Raw genomic sequence first — 22073 nt, forward strand, 5'->3', positions numbered from 1 at the left:
ATACAAGGGAGCGGTCCTTGTAAGGGAGCGGGTGGCAACCAGGCAGGCAATCACAGCAGGTGACCGGGACAGTCTCTGGGTGTACGGGCAGGAGGTCACGGCAAGTGATCAGGGCAGTCTCTGGAAGAACGGGCTGGAGGTCACGGCAAGTGACCGGGGCAGTCTCTGGAAGAACGGGCTGGAGGTCACGGCAAGTGACTGGGGCAGTCTCTAGGTAAGGGGTAGGTACGACCTGTGATGGCTGAACCTCCAGGTAGGCTAGCAAGGCAGATGGAGGATGTGTGCTCCCAGGTGAGCAAGCGAGAGTCTCTGGAATAGCAGGTGGTCACAGCACGTGACGGCGGAGCCTCCAGGTAGGCAAGCAGGCAGGTAGCGGAGAAGCGCTCCCAGGTGAGCGGGCAAGAGTCTGGAATAGCTGGTGGTCACAGCACGTGACAGCGGAGCCTCCGGGCAGGCAAGCAGGCAGGTAGCGGAGAAGCGCTCCCAGGTGAGCGGGCAAGCTGGTCCATAGACAGACTGACCGGAGTTGTAAGGCAGACCGTCGGACCTCAGGCAAGCAGGCAGGTAGCTGATGTGCGCTCCCAGGTGAGCGGGAAAGTTGGTCCTTAGACAGACTGACCGGAGTTGTAAGGCAGACCGTCGGACCTCAGGCAGGCAGGCAGGTAACAGGAAATCAGGCAGGATTAGGACAGCAAGCTGGCAGGAATCTGGCAGGTAACTGGCAGGTAACTGGCAACGGGACCTGAGGGCTGAAGCAGAGTAGAACGGTGCAACAACATTGCTCGGGCACCTCCATTTTGGAGGAGGTGCCTTATATATGGTAAAGTCCTCCGGCCATTGGCCGGGGACTCCTTAGGACGGCGCGCGCGGCCCCTTTAAGAGGGAGGGAGGGCGCGCGCGCGCGCCCTAAGCACCGTGGCCGGGAAGGAGCGCGCGCTGCCAGCAGAGCGGGAGAGGGACGCCGGGCACGGAGCAGAGCGGTGAGGGGAACAGCGTCCCTGCCTAGCAGAGGGCAGGGACGCCGGCACTACAGTACCCCCCCCTTTAGGCCCCCCCTTTTTTAGGCCAGATAGAAATTTAGCTAGGATGAAAGGGGCATGGATGTTCTCCCGGGGCTCCCACGTTCTCTCCTCAGGACCAAACCCCTTCCAATCTACCAGAAAAAAGGTCTTTCCTCTTACCCTTTTGGTGGCAAGAATGTTCTCTACCTCAAACTCGTCCTCAGCAGAAACCGGAGCAGGAGGCGTACCTGTAGACTTGGAAAAAGAGTTAAGCACCACGGGTTTGAGGAGAGATACATGGAAGGAGTTAGGGATCCGTAAGTTGGCCGGGAGTTTCAATTTATAGGCCACCGGGTTGATCTGACTGATGACCTCCAGAGGACCGATGAACCGAGGCCCTAACTTGTAAGAAGGTATCTTGAGTCGAACATATTTAGATGAGAGCCAGACTTTATCTCCTGGACGAAATTGTGGAGGATCCAGGCGTTTTTTGTCAGCGTGTCTTTTCATACGCTCGGATGACAGAAGGAGTGCGGACCGGGTACTCTCCCATATGGAGGAAAATTTGCTAACGAGAGATTCCGCAGCCGGGTTGTCCACAGAGGTGGAGACAGGAAAAGGAATCCGAGGATGCTGACCAAAGACTACAAAAAACGGGGATTTGGAGGAGGATTCGCTCTCGTGATTATTATAAGAGAACTCGGCCCATGGTAGGAGATCCACCCAGTCAGAATGGTGGGCATTAACGAAGTGCCGGAGGTAACTGGTCAGGTTCTGATTGATCCGCTCCACTTGACCATTGGACTGTGGGTGGTAAGCGGAAGAGAAATCCAGGGTGACGTCTAGTAGTTTACAAGTGGCTCTCCAGAAACGTGAGGTGAACTGTACCCCACGATCCGACACGATGTGGAGGGGCAGGCCATGAAGACGGAAGATGTGGCGGATAAAGTCTTTAGCCAGCTCGGGTGCAGACGGAAGGCCTGGCAGGGGAATAAAGTGAGCCATCTTGGAAAAGCGGTCAGCGACCACCCAAATGACCGTACAACCGGCAGAGACGGGGAGATCAGTTATAAAGTCCATTGCTATATGCTGCCAGGGGGCAGCAGGTACAGGAAGCGGAAGGAGGCGTCCGGCTGGCAGATGTCTCGGGACTTTGTTGCGGGCGCAGGACACACAGGCAGAAACAAAGTCTATTATGTCCTTGTGCAAGGTAGGCCACCAATAGTGCCGGGCAATAAGCTGGAGGGTCTTTTTCTGACCGGCGTGGCCAGCTAGTTTAGACGAATGGCCCCAGTGTAGGATCTTCTCCCGATCAGGTACTGAAACAAACGTCTTACCGGGAGAGAGACGATTTAGACTCATGGGAGCCACCTGCATTACTCTGGCGGGATCGATGATATGTTTAGGTTCTTCCTCGAGATCGGACACCAGAAAGGATCGGGACAAGGCGTCTGCTTTGACGTTTTTGTCAGCCGGGCGAAAATGAAGAACAAAATCAAAGCGAGCAAAAAACAAGGACCACCGGGCTTGGCGCGGGTTAAGTCTCTGGGCATGCTGGAGGTAAGCCAAGTTCTTGTGGTCAGTGTAAATTATTACCGGATGAAGAGCCCCCTCGAGTAGGTAACGCCACTCCTCCAACGCCAGCTTGATGGCCAATAACTCTCGGTCTCCTATGGAATAGTTGCGCTCAGAAGAGGAGAAGAGTTTGGAGAAGAAGCCACAAGTTACCATTCTCCCGGAAGATGATTTTTGAGTAAGTACCGCTCCGGCTCCAGAGGAGGAGGCGTCAACTTCCAGGAAGAACTGCTTGTTGCCGTCCGGGCGATGCAGCACCGGGGCGGAAGAGAAGGCCTGTTTTAGGGAAAGAAAGGCCTCCTCTGCTTCGGGCGGCCACTCTTTGGGATTAGTACCCTTACGGGTGAGCGCGGAAATTGGGGCAGTCCGGGAAGAGAAGTACGGGATGAAGAGGCGGTAATAGTTGGCGAAGCCCAGGAACCGTTGAATAGCCTTCAACCCCTCTGGTCGGGGCCATTTCTCGATGGCAGACAGTTTCTCAGGATCCATTTGTAGGCCGGTCTGAGAGATAATGTAGCCCAGAAACGGAAGCGAGGTCTGCTCAAAGAGGCACTTCTCATATTTAGCGTAGAGATGGTTCTGCCTGAGCCTGAGCAGGACCTGACGAACATCCCTCCGGTGAGTCTGGAGATCCGGAGAGAAGAGCAAGATGTCGTCCAGGTACACCACTACGCAGGAGTAGAGAAGGTCCCGGAAGATGTCATTGACCAACTCTTGAAAGACGGCAGGAGCGTTACAGAGGCCAAAGGGCATTACCAGATATTCATAGTGGCCGTCCCGGGTGTTGAATGCCGTCTTCCATTCATCCCCCTGACGGATACGAACCAGGTTGTACGCCCCACGGAGGTCCAGTTTGGTGAAGATTCTAGCCCCCCTCAGACGATGAAATAACTCCGGAATGAGCGGAAGGGGGTACTTATTCTTCACCGTGATCTGGTTAAGGCCTCTATAGTCTATACAGGGACGGAGAGAGCCGTCCTTCTTTTTGACGAAAAAGAAGCCTGCTCCCACCGGGGAGGTAGATTTCCGGATGAATCCCCTGGCCAGATTCTCCTCAATATATTCGGACATCGACCAGGTCTCAGCAGCGGATAATGGATAAATACGCCCACGGGGAGGAGAAGTACCAGGTAACAGGTCGATAGGGCAGTCGTATGGTCTATGAGGGGGTAGTGTCTCTGCCTCCTTTTTATTAAAGACATCAGCATAAGACCAATAAGGAATCGGAAGTCCAGGTAGATTAGCTGGGGTAGGAGAAGGACGGACGGGATGAACGGGAACCAGACAGGTCTTATGGCAGCCCTGTCCCCAGCGAAGGACTTCTCCGGTCTGCCAGTCAAGAACGGGTGCATGTTTCTGGAGCCAAGGTAGGCCTAGCAAGAGGGCGTGAGAGAGTCCAGGCAGAACATGGAAGGAGATACTTTCAGAATGCAGCATTCCCACCTGCAGAGTAATGGATTCGGTGATGAGTTGGATGGGGCGTGGTAAGAGCCCCCCATCCACGGCAGCAACAGACAAGGGTACAGCCAGAGGTTTGGTGGGGATGCGGTATTTCTCTACCAGGGACTGTGAAATAAGATTCCCGGCTGCTCCAGAGTCCAGTTGGGCTAGTTCGAAATAACGGTTCTCCCCGTAGACGATTGAAACTGACAACAGCAGGGATGGAGAGGATTTATTCTTGTCTAGGTGGACCTCTCTGAGCGAACCTAGACACAGGCGTTTCCCGACCTCTCCGGGCAGGCACGGATCCGGTGCTCCTTACTGCCACAGTAGAAGCAGGTCCCCTCGGCACGGCGTAAGTCCTGACGGGTCTTGACCATCTTGGTCTGGTCGACCTGCATAGGCTTAGGAGGGTGTACCTGGTTAGAGACAGAAGGAGTGACGGGTTTCTGAAAAGTAGGAGCTAGACGTGGTAACCTCTCACGGGTGACCTCTCTGGCACGCTCCTGGAACCGTAGGTCAATCCGGGTGGCAAGAGTTATTAAGTCATCGAGAGTGGTAGGAATGTCCCGACCGGCAAGCTCATCTTTAATACGGCCGGACAGACCCTCCCAGAAGACGGAAACCAGAGCGTCGTTATCCCAGGCCAGCTCCGAGGCAAGGGTACGGAACCGTATGGCATATTGGCCCACGGTGAGACTTTCCTGACGGAGGCGTAGCAACGATGATGCGGATGAGGTCTTCCGTCCGGGTTCGTCGAAGACTTTCCGGAAAGCCGTGAGAAAAGCAGGCAAGTTGGACACCAGGGGGCCTCCTCTCTCCCATAGAGGATTTAGCCAGGCCAGGGCCTCCCCGGTGAGATGGGACATGATGAATGCAATTTTGGCTCGGTCGGAGTTAAACTGGTGGGACAATAGTTCAAAGTGCAGGGTGCACTGATTTATGAAGCCCCGAGCCTGGGCTGAGTCGCCTCCGAAGCGAGGAGGTGCAGAAAGCCGAGGTCCGGGGTAGGATATCATGGTGTTAGTGGACAGCGGAGCTGCCGGATTGCGAGACATGGCACTGGCGGAGGTTGTTGGTGGAACAGTCAGAGTGTCCAGGCGAGTATTGACATTCCGCAGGTGACCCAGGATGGACTCCTGTTGGGACCTTTGACGGGACAGTTCATGACACAGGTCCGAGAGCGAGGGAGCTTGGGTGCCACCGGGTTCCATGGCCCGAGCAAACTGTAACGGGTCTGGGAGGCGGAACCTCTGGGCTACTATACAAGGGAGCGGTCCTTGTAAGGGAGCGGGTGGCGACCAGGCAGGCAGTCACAGCAGGTGACCGGGACAGTCTCTGGGTGTACGGGCAGGAGGTCACGGCAAGTGATCAGGGCAGTCTCTGGAAGAACGGGCTGGAGGTCACGGCAAGTGACCGGGGCAGTCTCTGGAAGAACGGGCTGGAGGTCACGGCAAGTGACCGGGGCAGTCTCTAGGTAAGGGGTAGGTACGACCTGTGATGGCTGAACCTCCAGGTAGGCTAGCAAGGCAGATGGAGGATGTGTGCTCCCAGGTGAGCAAGCGAGAGTCTCTGGAATAGCAGGTGGTCACAGCACGTGACGGCGGAGCCTCCAGGTAGGCAAGCAGGCAGGTAGCGGAGAAGCGCTCCCAGGTGAGCGGGCAAGAGTCTGGAATAGCTGGTGGTCACAGCACGTGACAGCGGAGCCTCCGGGCAGGCAAGCAGGCAGGTAGCGGAGAAGCGCTCCCAGGTGAGCGGGCAAGCTGGTCCATAGACAGACTGACCGGAGTTGTAAGGCAGACCGTCGGACCTCAGGCAAGCAGGCAGGTAGCTGATGTGCGCTCCCAGGTGAGCGGGCAAGTTGGTCCTTAGACAGACTGACCGGAGTTGTAAGGCAGACCGTCGGACCTCAGGCAGGCAGGCAGGTAACAGGAAATCAGGCAGGATTAGGACAGCAAGCTGGCAGGAATCTGGCAGGTAACTGGCAGGTAACTGGCAACGGGACCTGAGGGCTGAAGCAGAGTAGAACGGTGCAACAACATTGCTCGGGCACCTCCATTTTGGAGGAGGTGCCTTATATATGGTAAAGTCCTCCGGCCATTGGCCGGGGACTCCTTAGGACGGCGCGCGTGGCCCCTTTAAGAGGGAGGGCGCGCGCGCGCGCCCTAAGCACAGTGGCCGGGAAGGAGCGCGCGCTGCCAGCAGAGCGGGAGAGGGACGCCGGGCACGGAGCAGAGCGGTGAGGGGAACAGCGTCCCTGCCTAGCAGAGGGCAGGGACGCCGGCACTACAGATACATTATTGATAATCTAAAACTGGACTTGAAATGACATGTCTTGATAATAGAAATAGACATAGATGTAGCTGAAGTTCATTGCCCCTATGGCAAATTTAGCACCTTAGCCTTCGCCAACAGCTTGTTAACAAAGACAATGTAGCTATAAGACAACTTTTATATATACACCCCTAAATAATTTAGTTAATTAAATCGTTACTATATAGGAAACAAATAGTTTATTATTAGTAATGCAGTTAATGCAAAAATACAATATACCAAGACCTTTACTACCAATATTTCACAATACAAGAGCATAACAGTGCCAACAAACATTAATAGTGCCTCCTTTAGGCCCCACATAGTAATGGTGCTCCTCTTGGTGCATGAATTTCACCAAACCCGTTCCTACAACAAGCTGCTGGGTTCCCTTTCCTCTTTCTGTGGCCTGGCCCATGGTTCTGATATTCTTAGCATGATAATGATAGATAGACAGATAGATAGACAGATTAGATAGATTTTTAATGCATTCCCTTTGGCAAAAATAGATCTGTAACTGGCTGGAGGGAGGACAGAAGGGACGGAGGGGTGGGGGTTTGAGGTCTGGCTAATGCTTCAATTTGAGGTCATTGAGCCGTAGAGGTGTCAGTTGCGAGTGGTTTAACAGCCAATATTCCTGAGAAGCCGAGAAAGAGGTCTCATTATCTGGAAGGTTCTGTGCAGAAGAATAATAGTATATCACTGAGCTCAGGGACGAGGCCCAAGGGAACTCATTAGACAATGTGATGAGGAGAGAAAAGCTGCAGTCATGGAAGCAGAACCCTAATATTCTCTGTTTATTACCCCTGGTGAATGGGGGCTAGCCTTGTGTTGCTGTAGTAATGTCGCTATGTAGAAACAACTCGGTCCTTTAGCATATTTGGTGAATATGTTTTCTGCTGTAGGACATACATACATGTACACAATTTTGTCAGAACTCACATAGCATGATGTTAAATGTCTGCTATTAAGAGATGCAGTGAGTCTCCTATGAGTCATGCTCCCTTGTTAACAAACAGTAATGGATTTTATAGCCAGAGAGTGTGATGTAGTCAGCTTTGTCTACAAGGCATAACCTATAACAAATCTGTTCATTGCCCTTTCCATAGATTGAACCGTACCTACCCTATGAGTTTACAAGCGAAGGGATGCTGCAGAGACTCCATGCCTACATCCAGCACCAAGTAAGTTGCCAATCAGCAGATATAGGGTCTTGTTATTACATCCCTTCAACAATCCAGAAAACAGGCAAAGCTTCCTTTACTCCTATTAAATACTTGGTGAATGTATTCTGCTCCAGTGGTGACCCTCAGTGAACTGTGCGCCATACTACAACACTAAATTGTTAAATCAATGAAAATCCGACAGTTTGATGGCTGTCTGCAGACCACACGTATTAGCATACTCCAATTTGCTGGAAATGTTCATTACAGATAATGCCTATCAGAGCATAATGGAGCTGAATGTGCTTTAAATTCCTTTTCTGTCTCTGTTTCCTTTTCCATCCTTCATTATCCTCCATTTCCTCATGATAACATTCTGTTATTCTGTGATCCTATATCTTCTAAATACTTTTTTCTTCTATTTTTTCACATTTTTGCCGCTTTCCCTTTATTTTTTTTTAATCACTTATTTTTTAATTTTTATATATCCAATATGAATCACATCCAGGAGTTTTGCTCTCCTCCTTTGCCCTTGCCTATTCTTCTTAATACATCCCAGGTTCATCTTCCCTCCTCCTTGGTTCTCATCAATCATACCCACCTGGTCTGGTCACCGAGCGAACCTCCTCCATCCATGTGGCCCCCTGTCACGGCTATGCAAGTATGGTTATCTGCAGAAGGAGAGTCCTGCACAAGCTCATGCTGGGATCATGACTTGGTATGTGAGCCCACGTTCTTCAGCATCATCAACAGACAAAATGTTCTGGAACAGTAAGTATACAACAGTCCTATGTCATATCACGTCTACTAACCATGAATAAATGAGTTTTAGCTTACATTTTCCACCTAAATTGCCATCAAATTCTGGATGTTTTGTTCTGCTTCAATCCATTCCCCTTCAAGTTTCACTAATGAATTATTTAGCCTTACAATTTAGGAAAAACCTGGGGAGCAAAAACACAGTAGGGTCTTATCCGATGATAAAGGACAAAAGGGAATTGCGCACCTGGTAAAGTTGTGTATCACACAAGGATCAAGCTTAAATTTGCCAGCTACTACATTCCCACAGTTTAAAAAAACATTGAAATGCTAGAAGAGAAACAATAGCTAGGTTGTCTGCGCTGCTGATGGAGATCCCAAAGAGTGGTCCAGGATACAAAGTAGACTTGATGTGTTGTTACTATAAACGCATTTTGAAGTCTTCAGACCTCTTCATCAGGATATAATTACCCTTTTGTATGTAGTTATATCTTGATGAAGAGGTCTGGAGACTTCGAAATGCGCTGATGATAAAACCGAATCAAGTCTACTTTGTATCCTGGACCATTCTTTCGGATCTCCTTCAGGAGCACAGACAACGCACCTATTGTTTCTCTTCTAACCTTACAATTTGACATACTTGATTCCTCTAGAACCTTTTTTTCATACCAACATCATCACAAAAAAAAGAATTATGGGGCAACTACCTTTCCTCTACATTGCTAGAAAATTATCATACATTAAGGGATGTGTAATGTGGGCAGTTTCTGGGAAAATCCTTGAAATCTGCCATCAATTTCATGTGTGGAAAATAATTGTCTTCTTTTAGGCTGGTAAGGCTGGATCTTGACCAGTCAGATCATTTTGTTCATGGCACCAGTGTCTGGAAGATGGTAATCTCACCCATTATTGAAAAAAAAAGTACTTTTTTTTTTTTACTTTCCAGAGTTGCGGAAGAAACCTTTCTGGTATATGACCGATATATTTTGCATTTGTCCAACTTTATACTATAAATCGTCTTTTCTTGAAGATAACTGTTCCCTAATGTCTATATGACACTTACTAAATGATTTATGTCTTTATCTGAAAAGTTCACATTAGTCTTACTACTCAGCTTTGAAGTAAGTTTCCATGACTATATAAGTCTAATGCTACCTACCTAATCTTTTTTAATATGCCTGATGAGAACAAAAGTGCCCCCTGAAATTATAGCTAATTTTGGGTATATTCTAGGAATGTTTCGAAACAAGATATTTCCAAAGTGAGAGTTAAGAGTTTCTTGTACATAAAGAAAACTTGACTGTGATGTTTTTGGATCTGTGCACAATTCTACTAATGTCTCATAAGTTAGAGTGTTTGTATAGAAGAGATGGAACAGTATGGCACAACGGGTTAGACACAGCGGCATCTAAAGCTCAAAGACGTCCGCACTGCAGAAAGATCTCTGTATGACTCAAAGCCGATTGTTACGTTTCATACAGAACGTAGGTTCTACTGATCTGGAAAAGATTTTTTATCATTATTTTTTTACATCTCCAAAGAGGAGGATGAAAGAAAACCTACTCTTATGTGAAGACATGTTATTTGAAGTTTACTTGGATGTAACAATTGGCTTTAAAGAAAAAGTCCTCATTTTTCTTGCATTCTCAAAGTATCCCATAGGGAACAGCCCATTTGAGATCTGTACATCTAGGTCATAGAAGCAGGAACTAATTGTGGATCACACTGTCATAGGAAATGTTTCTTCAGTCAAGGTGAAGGCAGTAGAATTGGCATCAACAGAGTGAGTAAATAGAGATGACGTGAGCAAAAAAAAAGTGCATCATTCTTTAGAATAAAAAGTTATTCTTAAGAATTCATAGACTTGATAGAAAAAAAACACGTTTGGAAAGATTTATCAAAACAGGTGAAAAATTAATCTGGAGTAGTTTCCTATAGCAATCAGTATTGATAATATGCCTTATTGCTTAAAGAAAATCAGACAATAGGGGAGCAAAACCTGGTGAAAGATTTACTTTTATAAAAGAAATATGATCAACCATCTTGTCTTTGTTCTTTGTTTTTAAATATCAATTATCTTTAATCAAGAATTGTTTGCTTTTGACTTTGTTTTATGGAACAAATGGACAATCCAAAATTTAAAACAGTTACTAATTCAGGGATGTGCTGTTTTACAATAATTCCCTTAATTAAATTGGGGCAAAATACACCACTTTTAAAGACTTATCACCTCCCAAGAAACCTCATAAAGTAAAAGAAGGCCAAATATTAATCTTTCTCAAATATTTCCATTGTACATTAATAAACTAGCACATTTAAAAACCCTAGGCATTTAAAAGGAATGTATCATCAAAAAAATGTTTTATTGTTTTAAATTCTTTTTTTGTGTTAAATCTAGTTTTATTTTGTGTATTTACTTTTGACTTTTGTCACACTATATTTTTTTATATAAATAGTGATTTGGTGCAATGTTCACATTTGCCACCCAGGCTATTTTAGACTCATACTTCTTGTTATTTTAGGAAATCCACATGTATTTGAGCAGCAATAGGCTAACTCAGACCCTATCTTTTGTATTGAAAAATGTGATGAGCATATGCAAAGGTCAAGGGAGGAAGCCAGAGTTATTTGTAACATTGTCTATTGTGAATGGTGGATCCTGTGTTATCATTGGTTTATACAGGTTACCTGTCATTGTAATTCTTCCTTATTTTTTAATGCAGGTAGAGATGACAGAAAAACCTATTGCCACAATTTTTTATAAAAAGCACAAAAACCTGATTTAAACAATAATTCATTTAAGGATGATACATTCTTTTTACGAGAAAGAGACTAAAGGCAGCTCAAGTCTGATTCTCCTTTGTCTCACAATTTGACGGCTTCTGAGTTGAGAAATGGCATTATGTGGTGGGAAGAATAATTAAGTCCAGAATGTAAACACGGGAGAGTATCTTACTTCATGCTGAATGTAGTTTATGTTGCAATGTAAGATGGATTTCTGTGTATTGTGGAGCAGCAGGAGTGGAATGATAGAAGAAGTAAGTATAGTATGTAGAAAGAGACTCACATTAAGCATTTACAAGCAGCTGTGCCATCCTTTTAACAGATTTACCCTTTATAAGCAGCTTTGTCCTCTTCCTTTAGTTGGTCTGCAAAATACACAGAGACATCTTACTACCTGTCTGCTATATAACAATATTCAGTGTGAAGTAAAGCTTAGGCTCTTATTTAAAGGTGAGGTACTTTTTTCCATGATTTATGTTTCACTGATTCAATGCACATTGTGATGCATTGGTGAATTGACTCACTATATTTGTGTATTTGGTTAGACTAAAAAATGAGAAAAATAAGTTAATTGATTCTCCCATTGTGTTCAATGAACTAACGACTTGACAAAATGACCAAACAGGTGAACTGTTGAATCCACCCTAAATCCTGTAGATCTAAGCACCAATCTCAATTTACCATTCAGATGCTATATATCTTCAGCTCTCTCCTTCACAGTTGGAACCTCCCAGAGAAGAGAATCTCATTCGATTTTGAGCTCTCTATGGTAAAGTAAAACTAAAATATGCATTTCTATAATACTGAGAGAAATCATCTAATTATCTAATTGTTATGCACAGGAATAACCACTCTGTAGCAACTCGCATTGGACCAGCAAAAGCGAAGTCGCACTTTGCTCAAGCCACCACTACTAGGCAAGTCTGGGAATACAGAGAGAGGGGGTAGATCCCATCCAGAGGATAATTTTTCCCAAAGCCGTTCTCGTCTTCTCCTGTCCAGACGGACCGCTAAAACCATGGCAGCTTCAAGAGACCCTGGGGAGAGTGATGGACCAGCATAACTTTAACCTGTGATCATTCAAACCAGTCAGGAATGTACTGTGGAGAGAGGCATCATTCCACCCCGTTTCTATAGACCATCTCCGAAAGTTGAGCAATAATCCTCCACAGTGAGGTCTGCCTGGTATGGAGCCCTGAGTTTGGACTAAAGCTGCACGGTCTGGTTCATCATATATTTTCCCCATGGCCTCAAAAAAATCATTAACCAATGAAGGAGTGAGCGAGTCTGGTGGTAATGAAAAGACCCATGACTGAGGGACCCCTCTGAGGAGAGAAATTATGAGGCCAACCTGAGTTTTTTCATCCCCAGAGGATACTGGACGGAATAGAAAATAGAGTTTACAACTCCTCTTAAAATTAGTAAATTGCTTACTATTCCCCCCAAAAAGATCAGGAAGGGGAACTTTAGGTTCTACAGGGGTGCCTGCTATGGTACAAATAGAATCAGAAAACTGCTGCGCCGTCAGGACTCCATGAGCAATGGTTTGACTAGGCTGACCCACGTTATTAGCCAGATCTTGGAACATTTCCACGAGAACTTGCAATTGGTCAGCAAGCTGCTTGACCAGGTCCATTTTTTATATTTTTTAAAGGCTGTTTATTATGTTATCCACAGGAATAACTACTCTGTAGCGACTCTCATCGGACCAGCGCAGTCACAGTTGCACTTTGCGCAAGCCACCACTGCTAGGCAAGTCCTTAAGTGCCGGGATATTTTTCATCCACTGCCGAATGGGAGAGGGGCTTTACAGAGCACTTCCCAGACTGCTGTAGTAGTATAGCTGGCGTCTGGTGACGCGGATGATGTAGAGTCAGCTACAAGAGTAAATCCAAAGCTAGCAGCATAAAACCCAATTGTAAACCAAAGGGAAACCCTGGGACATAAGCTAATAAAGAATAACCAATAAAATCCATTAGCAACTATTGAGAAGTAACCAGAACCCAACCAGGAAGCACTCACCATACCACTACGCAAGGGAACTGAATAAATAGCACTGAATTGAATTAGAAGCAGGCCTTACGCAGCCAGCCCAATCAACGGATAATAATCAGGTGATGGACTCCTCCCGGCCATGTCCAGGGAGCCACTCCATGCTCACCTGTACAGCAGGGTGCGCACATTCCCACCACTGGCTCACCACTTCCACACAGGAGGCACCACTGTGTGTAGTCGCACCACCCAGTGCGCGAAAGCTCCGTCACTAGCGCGGACAGACCAGCGGAGCAGTCTGGAAACCGGAGGACGATTGTCTCCATGGCAGGTATTCTTAACACTAATGATATTTATTTAAGAAAAGTCTTATAATAAAGTTCATCTACTGTCAAATGTTGCGCTTTTCTCAGAAACTGTTTTTAATATAGATCTTAGACAGGTACAAAACACTGAAATTATGAAAGAAGATGTAATCTCTATATCTGCTAAATCCCAAAACATTACCTCTGTGTTTGTGTGCTCAAAATATGTCAGAAACAATCTTAAAAGGACAAGAAGAACATCTTAGAGCCTCTCAGTTCCCAGAAAATATTGTGTGCTTGGGGAACTCATAGTGAAAACATTCAGCCCTTATAGTAGATTACAAAGAGGAAAAATAGACTTTGCAACTGGCAGACCTTAGGAACATATAATGATTGACAATAAAGTCTGTTTAGCAGATTATTTTTGTGAATAGAAGAAAAAATAGAAAATACTCAACTAAAAGACTTAATTGTAAGTCATGGTATAAAATGGTCAAAGAATCAACAAAATTAACTACAGAAGCCATGAGACATTTTACTAAAACTAATTGGTACATTGTTACTTAGTAGAAAAAACATACCGTACATGCTTATCAAGTTCAAGCACGGAATATAAGATGACATGCTAGAAGAGAGGGGGTGTAGGTAGAACTGCAGAAATTTGTTTCCCAATATTGATCCAAAAAAAAGTAAAAAATCCATAAGGCATGAAAAAAATCGACTTTAAAAAAGAAAAGCTAAACTCCTGATCCCAAGTGGCGATCAGATTGGATCAACATTCTGACAAAAATTCTCTACATTTACATAAGTATAAATATTATTTTGTTCTTTCTTATGATCTAAGCCTTTTTTGAAGCCATAAACTGCTCCTGCTATTACCAGCTCCTGAAGTAGACTGTTCCAAAAATTCACAGCTCTGATGTAAAGAAGGTTTATCTCTTTCGGATATTTTGTTTTTTCTTCTCCTGAGAGTAGGGCTTAGGGATTTTACTTTTCTATGAACTGGTGCCCAGAACCAAAATGCATATTTCTGATGAGGGTGTAATAATGCTTTGTACAATGGTAACATTATGTCCCAATTCCACTAGTCCAGTTATAGAATTATTTAATGCACGTTTTTGTATCCATGGTTGTGTAAGAGCGTCTTAATTTTTCAAAGGGCAGTTGGGAAAATTAGTCTCGTTAGTCTTGTTCATTGACCAGGTGGTAACATGAGATTGTGTTGCTTCCACTACTTATTGTAGCCTCACAAAGAGGGTGGAGGATGTTTAACTCATTAATGACCAAGCGCCATAAATTTATGGCACTTGAATCTGGGCTTTAACTCCATGCATGGTCTGCCAGTATGGACAGTATGATTCGGCCAGTCTAGTACTCTCCAATCAGTGCTGACAGCATCAGACTGTGTTGGAATCACCCCATTGAAAAGAATAATGCTAATACCCAGAACTGAAAAATATTAAGATTTGAGAGTCCTCAGTGGTTGATACATTTTAATGGCTAATTGAAATGATGGTAACAAATTGCAAGCTTTCGAGACTACTCAAGTCTTTTCATCAGGCATAGATGAATAGACCTGATTAGTCTCGAAAGCTTGCAGTTTGTTACCATCTTTTCAGTTAGCCATTAAAATGTATCAACCACTGAGGACTCTTAAACCTTAATATTTTTCTATCTACTGGCTAACACAGTACTAAGATTTATCTTTTTTTTCTGATACCCAAAACTGTGATTTCATGGGTGGTGATGTGAAAGGTGTTCTTTAAAATATCTATATTTACATATCTGCCCCCAGATAGTCCAGATTTATTATGTGATTGTTTGCCATATTGGACTACAACAGATTGTTTTTACAACCAATCTCCCCAAAGACATGTCAGGTTGAACACTCCATTTTAATGTACTAAATGACCACTTTCTCTTACAATGGAAACAATCTAATCACTTGGAATGTGATACATATCACATTTTGTAAACTTTTCAGGCAATCATTTTGGCTTATTTCTATGTAATGTGTGTGGCAGATTAGATGCCATTGGTAGATTCACAGATACTTTTGTTTGATATACTATGTGTGCATATCATATGTATAATCTCATGTCATCTTGTCATCAAAGGCTTGGAGCCCAGTGTGAGAGCACAGAATCTGTTATGAGCCACTTGTACCCAGCCGTGTCACCTTCTGTCCGGGAATGCTATCTTCAGAGGGAGCCACTACTCTTTAGCTGTTCAGGACAAAGCACAAAGTTCCGGAGGCTGTGCCCATGTAGAGACTACCGTCGTGGACAGATTGCTCTGTGCAAGCACTGCTCGTGATTCCATTGGTTGTCCATTAAAGTGATAACTGTCTCCATTAAACTTCCAACTACTGATCATACTGACTGCTGCATGTAGAGGTCCTACTGTACCTTTATAATTGAGTATACAGACTGGAATCTCTGCCCAAAGTTTTATGCTGCAGCATAAAGCAATAGTGAGCATAATATACACTCACACAACAAGTGTAATACTTCTTGGAGCCACGTAATTATCTCCATGTCCTCTTATGGTTTTTGATCAAGAGTTGACTACATTTTTATAAGTAAAGCACAATGAAGATAAAACAAGACAACAACAATGACCAACCAGTTGGAACTGAGATGAAAGGTGTCAAGAGAGGATCAAGCATAGAGGGCATGCTCGAACTGCAATATTTTGGAACTACACATAATTAATATGGTCTCGGTGCCAGGTAGCATGGTACAGCCAGTGCCAACCCAATGACTTCTAGAAGGGACATCACTTCCATTTCTGAACATTAACAATGTGACAATATGATTTTTTTACAAGATAAAGAGAGAACAAAAATACTATCAAATGTTTGGGGATTTAAATTAATAAATCATTTGGAACAAATGTGAAGTTCATGAAAGTAATGTATTTTAAGCCACAGTGGCAGGAATGGGCAATGGGGTAGAGATATATGCACTTTTTTTCTAAAGCTGATACTTCCAATTAAACTGGAATTTGTGAAAAGGATTCGCGTGAGCAATAGGATTTCTCTATTTTAAATATTTATGTTAACAAAGACTGAATTGGTGAAACAGAATTGATGTTACTTGATTGGAGATTAAAGATGGACAACAAGCGAAGCTTATTTAATGGGGCTCATATGTATCAAACTTGGTCTCATTGCACATTACCATCTTATAGTTCATCGCCCCCACCAAGAATGCAACAAAAAAAGACAATTAATAAAACCCTGTTTTTAAAATACAACATACAGGTGCTTCTCACAAAATTAAAATATCATCAACAATTTTATTTATGTCAGTTCTTCAATACAAAAAGTGAAACTCATATATTATATAGAGTCATTACAAACAGAGTGATCTATTTCAAGTGTTTATTTTTGTTAATGTGCTGATTATGGATTACAGCCAATGAAAACACAAAAGTCTTTATCTCAGTAAATTAGAATAATTAATAAAAACCACCTGCAAAGGCTTTCTAAGCGTTTAAAAAGGTCCCTTAGTCTGTTTCAGTAGGCTCTACAATCATGGGGAAGACTGCTGACTTGAGAGATGTCCAGAAGGCAGTCATTGACACACTCCACAAGGAGGGTAAGCCACAAAAGGTCATTTCATGCCTCCCTATGCCGACAAGCTTTTTGGAGATGGAAATTTAATTCTCCAGCAGGACTTGGCACCAGACCACACTGCCAAAAGTACCAATACCTGGTTTAAAAACAACAGTATCACTGTGCTTGATTGGTCAGCAAACTCGTCTGACCTTGTCAAGAGGAAGATAAGAGACACCAGACCCAACAATGCAGACGAGCTGAAGGCTGCTATCAAAGTAACCTGGGCTTCCATAACACCTCAGCAGTGCCACAGGCTGATCGCCTCCATTCCACGCCACATTGGTGCAGTAATTGATACAAAAGGAGCCCCAGTCAAATATTGAGTGCATTTACTGAACATACAATTCAGTAGGGCAACATTTCGGATTTTAAAAACATTTTTCAAGCTGGTGTTATAAAGTACCGTATATACTCGAGTATAAGCCGAGTTTTTCAGCACATTTTTTGAACAGGCCCCGAGTATATAGAAATTCTTTTGGTGGATAGTGAGGGGGGGTTGGAGCAGGGGTTGCGGCGACGCAGTAGCCGGCTGCTGCAGCTACCACATATGCCTGCTGCTAAAGGGAAATGAATATTCCCTATTCTCCTCTCCCATGGGCATGGAGAAAAGGGAATATTCATTCTCTTTAGTAGCGGGCACAGAGGAGCGCTGAGCCGCGGCTCCTGCTGACAGTGCCAGCTAGTAAAGAGAATACATATTCACTCCTCTCCACGCCCATAGTCTTGGCATGGAGAGGAGTGAATATGCCGGCAGCTCACATCAGCGTCTGAGAGCGCATGCCTGTGACGCCATGTGCTGCTCAGGTGCTGACATGAGCTGCTGCAGCAGAACAAAATGCAGCGCTGGAGCAGAGGTGAGGAAGGAAGGTGAGTATAAGTGTTTATTTTTTGTGTGCAGCGATGGGGGGGCCATGTATACCAGGATTGGGGGATGAGGGGGCCATACATATCAGGATTGGGGGGTGAGGGGGCCATGCATACTAGGATTGGTGGATGAGGGGGCCATACATACCAGGATTAGGGGAGGAGGGGGCCATGCATACTAGGATTGGGGGATGAGAGGGCCATGCATACTAGGATTGGGGGATGAGGGGGCCATGCATACCAGGATTGGGGGATGAGTGGGCCATACATACCAGGATTGGGGGATAAGGAGGCCATACATATCAGGATTGGGGGATGAGGAGGCCATGCATACTAGGATTGGGGGATGTGGGGACCATACATACCAGGATTGGGGGATGAAGAGGCTATACATACCAGGATTGGGGCATGAGGGGGCCATGCATACCAGAATTGGGGGATGAGGAGGCCATGCATACCAGAATTGGGGGAAGAGGGGGCTATGCATACCAGAATTGGGGGATGAGGGGGACATGCATACCAGGATTGGGGATGAGGGGTGCCATACATACCAGGATTGGAGATGAGGGTGCCATGCATACCAGGATTGGGGATGAGGGGACCATGCATACCAGGATTGGGGGATGATGGGGCCATGCATACCAGAATTGGGGGATGAGGGGGCCATGCATACCAGGATTGGGGGATGAGGAGGTCATGCATGCCAGGATTGCGGATGAAGGAGGCCATACAAACCAGGATTGGGGGATGAGGGGGCCATGCATACCAGAATTGGGGGATGAGGGGGCCATGCATACCAGGATTGGGGGATGAGGAGGCCATACATACCAGGATTGGGTGATGAGGGGTCCATGCATACTAGGACTGGGGGATGAGGGGGCCATACATACAAGGATTAGGGGAGGAGGGGGCCATGCATACTAGGATTGGGGGATGAGAGGGCCATGCATACTAGGATTGGTGTTATGATCTGCAACAAGAACTAAGGAAAGATAGGGGAAAGCTGTCCCTACAGTAAGACTAAGCTGAATCCCTACGATGTAGAGGGCTGCCCGCTCCCAGCGAACAGAGCTGCCTCCATCCTCGGCCAGTCTGAACGAAGACCCACAGAATCAAGGAAGGGGACCCTAAAAGAACCAAGGACAGGGACAAAAATGGGACACCTCCCAAACAGAAATTGTTGTAGAACACAAAAGACAAACTGACAAAAAGTACTAGAAGTCCATGAGGACCAAGCAAACTGACAGAGAAAGGCACCGAAGCACCAGGCTAGCAAAACAGTGAAACAACACTGAAGTCCAGCAAAGCCAGAAGTGCGGAGCTGGAATATATAGGCAGATGGTCACGTGACCGCAAAATACAAGATAGAAAAAACTAACAGGAGGGTTCTAACAATTGGGAGATGAGGGGACCATGCATACCAGGATTGGGGGATGAAGAGGCCATACATACCAGGATTGGGGTATGAGGGGGCCATGCATACCAGAATTGGGGGATGAGGAGGCCATGCATACCAGAATTGGGCGATGAGGGGGCCATGCATACCAGCATTGGGGATGAGGGGGCCATACATACCAGGATTGGGGGATGAGGAGGCCATGCATACCAGGACTGGGGATGAGGGGTGCCATACATACCAGGATTGGAGATGAGGGTGCCATGCATACCAGGATTGGAGATGAAGGCGCCATACATATCAGGATTGGAGATGAGGGTGCCATGCATACCAGGATTGGGGGATGAGGAGGCCATGCATACCAGAATTGGGGGATGAGGGGGCCATGCATACCAGAATTGGGGGATGAGGGGGCCATACATACCAGCATTGGGGATGAGGGGGCCATACATACCAGGATTGGGGGTTGAGGAGGCCATGCATACCAGGATTGGGGATGAGGGGGTGCCATACATACCAGGATTGGAGATGAGGGGGCCATGCATACTAGGACTGGGGGATGAGGGGGCCATACTTACAAGGATTAGGGGAGGAGGGGACCATGCATACTAGGATTGGGGGATGAGAGGGCCATGCATACTCGGATTGGGGGATGAGGGGACCATGCATACCAGAATTGGGGGATGAAGAGGCCATACATTCCAGGATTGGGGGATGAGGGGGCCATGCATACCAGAATTGGGGGATGAGGGTGCCATGCATACCAGAATTGGGGGAAGAGGGGGCCATGAATACCAGAATTGGGGGATGAGGAGGCCATGCATACCAGAATTGGGGGATGAGGGGGCCATGCATACCAGAATTGGGGGATGAGGAGGCCATGCATACCAGAATTGGGCGATGAGGGGGCCATGCATACCAGCATTGGGGATGAGGGGGCCATACATACCAGGATTGGGGGATGAGGAGGCCATGCATACCAGGACTGGGGATGAGGGGTGCCATACATACCAGGATTGGAGATGAGGGTGCCATGCATACCAGGATTGGAGATGAAGGCGCCATACATATCAGGATTGGAGATGAGGGTGCCATGCATACCAGGATTGGGGGATGAGGAGGCCATGCATACCAGAATTGGGGGATGAGGGGGCCATGCATACCAGAATTGGGGGATGAGGGGGCCATACATACCAGCATTGGGGATGAGGGGGCCATACATACCAGGATTGGGGGTTGAGGAGGCCATGCATACCAGGATTGGGGATGAGGGGGTGCCATACATACCAGGATTGGAGATGAGGGGGCCATGCATACTAGGACTGGGGGATGAGGGGGCCATACATACAAGGATTAGGGGAGGAGGGGACCATGCATACTAGGATTGGGGGATGAGAGGGCCATGCATACTCGGATTGGGGGATGAGGGGACCATGCATACCAGAATTGGGGGATGAAGAGGCCATACATTCCAGGATTGGGGGATGAGGGGGCCATGCATACCAGAATTGGGGGATGAGGAGGCCATGCATACCAGAATTGGGGGAAGAGGGGGCCATGCATACCAGAATTGGGGGATGAGGAGGCCATGCATACCAGAATTGGGGGATGAGGGGGCCATGCATACCAGCATTGGGGATGAGGGGGCCATACATACCAGGATTGGGGGTTGAGGAGGCCATGCATACCAGGATTGGGAATGAGGGGTGCCATACATACCAGGATTGGAGATGAGGGTGCCATGCATACCAGGATTGGAGATGAAGGCGCCTTACATATCAGGATTGGAGATGAGGGTGCCATGCATACCAGGATTGGGGATGAGGGGGCCATGCATACCAGAATTGGGGGATGAGGGGGCCATGCATAAAAGAATTGGGGGATGAAGAGGCCATGCATACTAGAATTGGGGGATGAGGGGGCCATGCATACCAGCATTGGGGATGAGGGGGCCATACATACCAGGATTGGGGGTTGAGGAGGCCATGCATACCAGGATTGGGGATGAGGGGTGCCATACATACCAGAATTGGAGATGAGGGCGCCATGGATACCAGCATTGGAGATGAAGGCGCCTTACATATCAGGATTGGAGATGAGGGTGCCATGCATACCAGGATTGGGGATGAGGGGGCCATGCATGCCAGGATTGGGATGAGGGGGCTATACATATGAGTATTGGGGATGAGGGGGCCATGCATAACAGGATTGGGAATGAGGGAGCAATGCGTACCAGGTTGGGGAAATTTACCAGTAGCTGGCTGCTGCATTTCCCACCCTAGGCTTATACTCGAGTCAATTAGTTTTCCCAGGTTTTTCTTTGTAAAATTAGGTACCTCGGCTTATACGCGGGTCGACTTATACTGTGTTGGCGAAATCCAACACAGCTCATCACCCCAAGAACACTATCCCTACAGTGAAACATGGTGGTGGCAGCATCATGCTGTTGGGATGTTTTTCGACAGCAGGGACAGGGAAAATGGTTGGAGTCTAGGGGAAGATGGATGGTGCGAAATACAGGGATATTTTTGAGCAAAACCTGTTCCAGTCTGTCAGTGATTTGAGACTGGGACAGAGGTTCACCTTCCCACAAGACAATGACCCAAAGCATACTGCTAAAGCAACACTCAAGTGGTTTAAGGGGCAACGTGTAAATGTTTTGGAGTGGCCAAGTCAAAGCAAGCCCAGACCTTAATCAGATTGAAAATCTGTGGTCAGACTTGAAGATTGCTGTTCACCAGAGGAAACCATCTAACTTGAAGGAGCTGGAGCAGTTTTGCCTTGAGACATGGGCAAAAAACCCAGTGGCAAGATATGGAAAGCTAATAGAGACTTATCCAAAGCGATTTGCAGCTGTGA

General features: G+C 46.4%; 1 protein-coding gene across 1 annotated transcript in view; it reads left to right on the forward strand.

Annotated features, from left to right (window-relative positions):
- MGAT5B (alpha-1,6-mannosylglycoprotein 6-beta-N-acetylglucosaminyltransferase B) overlaps positions 1-16782 on the forward strand; it is a 145929-nt gene extending 129147 nt beyond the window's left edge. The window contains exons 17-19 of the mRNA XM_073683975.1: positions 7439-7513; positions 8001-8263; positions 15450-16782. Coding sequence (XP_073540076.1) covers positions 7439-7513; positions 8001-8263; positions 15450-15648 — 537 coding nt within the window. The 3' untranslated portion in view covers positions 15649-16782. The remainder of the gene's footprint in view (positions 1-7438; positions 7514-8000; positions 8264-15449) is intronic.
- The last annotated feature ends 5291 nt before the right edge of the window (positions 16783-22073 follow it).

The sequence above is a fragment of the Phyllobates terribilis genome, unplaced genomic scaffold (genome assembly GCF_046119375.1).
Source record: "Phyllobates terribilis strain yellow unplaced genomic scaffold, ASM4611937v1 Scaffold_5__5_contigs__length_657084704, whole genome shotgun sequence".
In the NCBI taxonomy this organism is placed as follows: domain Eukaryota; kingdom Metazoa; phylum Chordata; class Amphibia; order Anura; family Dendrobatidae; genus Phyllobates; species Phyllobates terribilis.